At 46.3% G+C, this 4,890-nt stretch overlaps 2 protein-coding genes across 2 annotated transcripts in view; both read left to right on the forward strand.

Moving 5' to 3' along the window:
- Nucleotides 1-1,379, forward strand: part of LOC103585115 (pancreatic secretory granule membrane major glycoprotein GP2-like) — a 15,422-nt gene extending 14,043 nt beyond the window's left edge. Inside the window, exons 7-8 of the mRNA XM_008565993.1 lie at nt 810-986; nt 1,249-1,379. Of these exons, the coding sequence (XP_008564215.1) occupies nt 810-986; nt 1,249-1,379 (308 nt within the window). The remainder of the gene's footprint in view (nt 1-809; nt 987-1,248) is intronic.
- Nucleotides 1,184-4,890, forward strand: part of LOC103585116 (centrosomal protein of 85 kDa-like) — a 20,062-nt gene continuing 16,355 nt past the window's right edge. Inside the window, exon 1 of the mRNA XM_008565994.1 lies at nt 1,184-1,254. The gene's annotated coding sequence lies outside the window, so the exon portion shown is untranslated. The remainder of the gene's footprint in view (nt 1,255-4,890) is intronic.

Genomic DNA, 4,890 nt, shown 5'->3' on the forward strand with positions numbered 1-4,890 from the left:
AGGGTTGCGATCCCGTTGCCGGTCCCCGGTCCGGTACGGGGGCAACACTGAGGGTTGCGACACTGAGGGTTGCGATCCGTTGCCGGACACGGAAAAAAGACAAAAAAAAAAACAAAAACAAAAACAAAAAAAACAATGGTTTGTGGTCCTAAATTCGGAGAATACCCCCTAAATTAATCTATCATATCATATCCAGGTTCATTATCCATTAAATTTGCTGTTTTATACCTGCTATATTCTTACCTTAAAATGTTAAAAAGAGAGGCAGGAGCTAGAACTTTGGGACACATCCCGAGGGTTCTTCCTCTAGAGTGAATTTGATCCAATAATGAACTCTCTTTATGTCTGGTTCTTCAAAGTTAAGAAATCACACAACTTTTTAATACTTCTCCCTCCCAAGTAAGGTTTCTAGAAACCTGAAATTTCACTATCAAAGATTCATTCCTTTGGCTGATGGTTTTATTCCTCCTTTGAAACAATTTTCCAGTCTGATTCTTCAAGCACAAGTATGCACGACTATTAATGCAAATGGACTTAGTTCCTGTTCCTGGGGACCAAGTTTGGGTAGGCAGGCAAGATTGATCCCTTACCCTTCAACCTGAGTCCTGAGTACAGACTGACCACTGACTCTAACCCAGACCAAGTCCTAACCCTGACTAGTTAGTGACCCGGGCCACACGCTAACTCTTGATCACAACCCGACCCCCTGCTTCCGGCGGACTGATAGGTGGGTGGTGCAATGGTAGGAGGGTGACAGGTTGGATGGGATTCCCATGTGCCCCTAGCCACCAGCTTCCCCATCTGCACAGGCCCAACAGGCCCCTCCAAGCCGCGGAAAACATGGCTCCTCCTGGCGGCGAGACAGGACAAGGGGCAGAAGAGAAAAGCCCGAGGGCCAGGGGATCTGACGCAGAGAGATCCCTGCGAACAGCGCGCAGGGGCGGGAGGCCAACGCGGCCTGACTCCCGATTGGCCAGAGGTGGGCAGTAAGCGACAGGAGATTGGAAGGACTCCCGTCCCGATTGGTTAGAGGAGAGCAGAAAGGGGCGGGAGACCGGAGAGGCTCGACTCCCGATTGGGCAGAGTTGGGCAGAAAGGGGCGAGGCTGAGGCGGCGCGCTCCGAGGTGCGCGGCCTGGCGGGCGTGTAACGGCCGTTGGGCGAGCTGAGGGGCCGAATCATCGCCCGCGGTAGACGTGGTGGCCGCAGTCCGTGTCCCTGAGTGAGGGATTTCACCGCCCACTTTCAGGCCCTCGTAAGTTTTCCTCCCTCGGGGGTCCCCGGCGGAGTGACGGACCCTATCGGGTAGAAACCTCAGACGCTCGAGACCTACCTCCGTTGGGGGCCGGGGAGAGCGAAGCGCGTGCGCAGAACAACTGACCCCTTTCCCGCCCCCACCCCCCGCGTCTTTCACCGCCGCTGCTTCCTAAAGCCCTCCACGCCGCCTCTTGTCCCAGGCGTCTCCTCTCATCGCTTTGCTTTCTCCTCTGTCATTCACTCCAGAGCAGTTGCTTTACCTGTGTGCCAGGCCCTGTGCCAGTGGCCAGGGAAACAGCGGGCAGCACGTTCCCTGCCGTCGTGGACCACACAGTTAAGCCGGTCCTCAGCCCTCGGGAAGTGTAGGGTGCAGAAATCTTACAAAGAGCACAAAACAGAAGGGGCGGATCTAGTCGGAAGGATCCGGGAGCTCTCCCCGAGGAAGTGCATTTGAGCTGAGATTTGAAGGATGTATAGAGAATCGAGGTTGGGGGACAGAGCACTTGGGAAGGCCCGAGACCAGTGCTGCCCAGCCGGGGCGGTTTTCCTTCGCAGGGGACATTTGACGGTGTCCGGAGACGTGTTTGATGGTCACAGTTCGAGGAATGCTACTGGCATCTAGTGCGAAGAAGCCGGGGATGATGTTAATAAGCATCCTGCGGTGTACAGGACACCTACCTACAACAAATAATTATCCCACCCAAAATGTCGGTAGTGCCGAACCTGAGGAACTGTCCTCTAGCAAGGAGGAGCTAGTGCTTTGCATGAACTGATAGTTTAGCGTGTGCAAGTGTATTTGTTCAGCAGAGCGCACTCAGCACTTCACCCTAGTAAACCTGGAGGATCAGAACGATGTTTGTCTTTTACTCCAGTATATTTGCAGCACATGGCACAGAGCCAGGCATATAGTAGATGCTCAGTAAGTTTTGGTTGATGAATTGAATACTGTGTGCTAGGTAGGGAAGAGTGGTGGTACAAGATGATTAATATAACCGGGGGGCTGGCCGGTTAGCTCAACTGGTTAGAGCACGGTGTTATAACACCGAGGTCAAGGGTTCAGATCCCCATACCCGCCAGCCGTCCTCCCAGTCTATCCCCCCAACCCCGGAAAAAGATAACCAGGCCTCATTACTGGCTGTTAGGCCTTGTCTGCTTTACATAGTCTGGTGGTTTTGTATGTCTCAGGACTTGTTCTTTGTAAAGGCAACTTCTTGTCAAGAATTTGGCTTCTGTTTCACAAAGTATGGTTTAATGAACGATCAAGGCCATGAAAATAGTGTGATGGTGTGAGATTATTAATGTGTCTATGTCAGCTGTCTGTGTATCCCTTCAAATCCTCTCTTCTCCTGTCTTGATGTAGTTCTCTCAAGCGCTGCCAAGTGTGACTTTCTACACTAAGATTGTAATTCTTCAAGGAGAGAAATACTTACCACAGTCAAAATCTAATTTGGGGGTAGTAACTTGGGAAACAGAGCCTGGGTGATGACCGAGGGCAAAGTGAAGAAATTGTATAAGCTGTCCCTGCTCCTCTTTTGAGCTTGCGGCTCTGGCTCTCTGAGGCACAAACTCCAATTTGTGGTGCTTAGTAACTTCTTTTATTTCTCTTTTTGTTTTTTGTCATACATAGAAAGAATACTGATTAGACTTCTATAGCATTAGAGCACAATCCTGGCTTTGAAGCCTCATCCTAGCTGTATAACCTTCACCACCCTAAACCTTTATTTTCTCATTGATAAAATGAAGATAGTAACTGCCTCCGTAGGGTTGATGTTAGCATTAAACATGAGACATTATACCTATGAAGTGTTTAGCACAGTGCGTGATAGGTAGTAAATGCTAAATACATGTAAATTTGTTGAATGAATAAATATTTTTGTAGTTTTAAGGGCTTCAAAGATAGAAACCAATCATTTTGGGTGCTTTTTTTTCCCCAGTCAGCCTTCATTTACTCCTCCCTTTCTTGGCTGCGTAATTGGTTATTTGTATTGCTTCTTGTGCATTCATTTCTCTCACTTTTATCCCAGGAAATCTCTCTCTCCTTCAAATGGTCCTAAAATTTTTCACTAGTAGCCCATCTAATTCTGAATTTATTAGGAAAAAGCCAAGAATGATTTATTCTGTATTGCTTTACTCCTTGTGGAAGTTTTTTAAAATTGAGATATAATTCACATACCATAAAATCCAATTTTATGTGTGTACAATTCAGTGGTTTTTATGTATTCACAACGTTGTGCAGACATTACCACTATCTAATCTCAGAATATTTTGATAACCTTGGAAAGAAACCCATATCCATTAGCAGTCACTTTATTCCTCCCCCCCTTCCTCTCAGCCCCTTGGCAACCACTAATCTGTCTCTGTGGATTTGTCTATTCTGACAGTTCATGTAAATGTAATCATGCAATATGTGGCCTTATGTGTTTGTCTTCTTTCATTTAACATAATGTTTTCAGTGTTCATCCATGTTGTAGCATGTATCAGTACTTCATTTTTGTTGCCGAATAATATTCCATTGTATGGGCCTACCACATTTTATTTATCTATTCATCAGGTGATGGACATTTGGGTTGTTTCCACTTTTTGGCTATCGTAAATAATGCTGCTATGAACATTTGTGCACAGGTTTTTCTGTGAAAAAATGTTTTCATTTCTCTTGGATATATACCTAAGAGTGGGATTGCTGAGGCATAGAGAGGGTAACTCTGTGTTTAACTGGGAGTTCTCCTTTTGTCATGCTAGTTTCAACTCATCTGAATTCTGAGAGGTCTCAGAATCCAGTTGGCCTACCACTTTCTTATCCTTTAAAAAAGAGGGTAAAGGGGCCGAGCCCGTGGCGCACTTGGGAGAGTGTGGCGCTGGGAACGCAGCAGCGCTCCCACCACGGGTTCAGATCCTATATAGGGATGACCGGTGCGCTCACAGCGCTCACTGGCTGAGCGGGTGCGGCTGGTCTCAAAAAGGACCAAAAAAAGGGGGGGGGGTAAAGAAAAGAATTTTGATATTGACAGGAAAGTAATCACTAGGAGATAGGTAATCTAATCCTTCTGTGTCATAATTAACTCACTGAATGACACTAGCTATAAATTGAAGCTTTTATGACTGAACAACACTTCTCTCACCCAGTATATGAAGAACTGAATTTTGGAGAATGGTACCATTTCTGTTGTAGATGCACTGATTTAGAGGGTTTTGGTTGTTGTTACTAGGAGAAAACTACAGAGGTCAGTAAAGTACACTAGAGTACATATAGCCTTTTTTTCCTCCAAGGTTGATTTTCACCTCTGAGAATTGTTCTCTGAATTGTCTGAAACTCTTTTGGGGCTCTTATAAATTCAGAATTTCTAAATTCATACTTCTTTATCTTCCAAGGACTGTACTGTGCCATTTTTATTGACATAAGCTGCTGAGTAATAATGATAAAAACAAGCACTAAATATGTGTCAGGCACTGTTGTAAAGTTAATTTAAAATGAATTAGGCAGGCCCGTGGCTCACTCGGTAGAGTGCGGTGCTGATAACACCAAGGCCACGGGTTCGGATCCCATATAGGGATGGCCGGTTTGCTCACTGGCTGAGCGTGGTGCTGACAACACCAAGTCAAGGGTTGAGATCCCCTTACCGGTCATCTTTAAAAA

This window comes from Galeopterus variegatus, unplaced genomic scaffold (assembly GCF_000696425.1).
Source record: "Galeopterus variegatus unplaced genomic scaffold, G_variegatus-3.0.2 Scaffold216, whole genome shotgun sequence".
Lineage (NCBI taxonomy): Eukaryota > Metazoa > Chordata > Mammalia > Dermoptera > Cynocephalidae > Galeopterus > Galeopterus variegatus.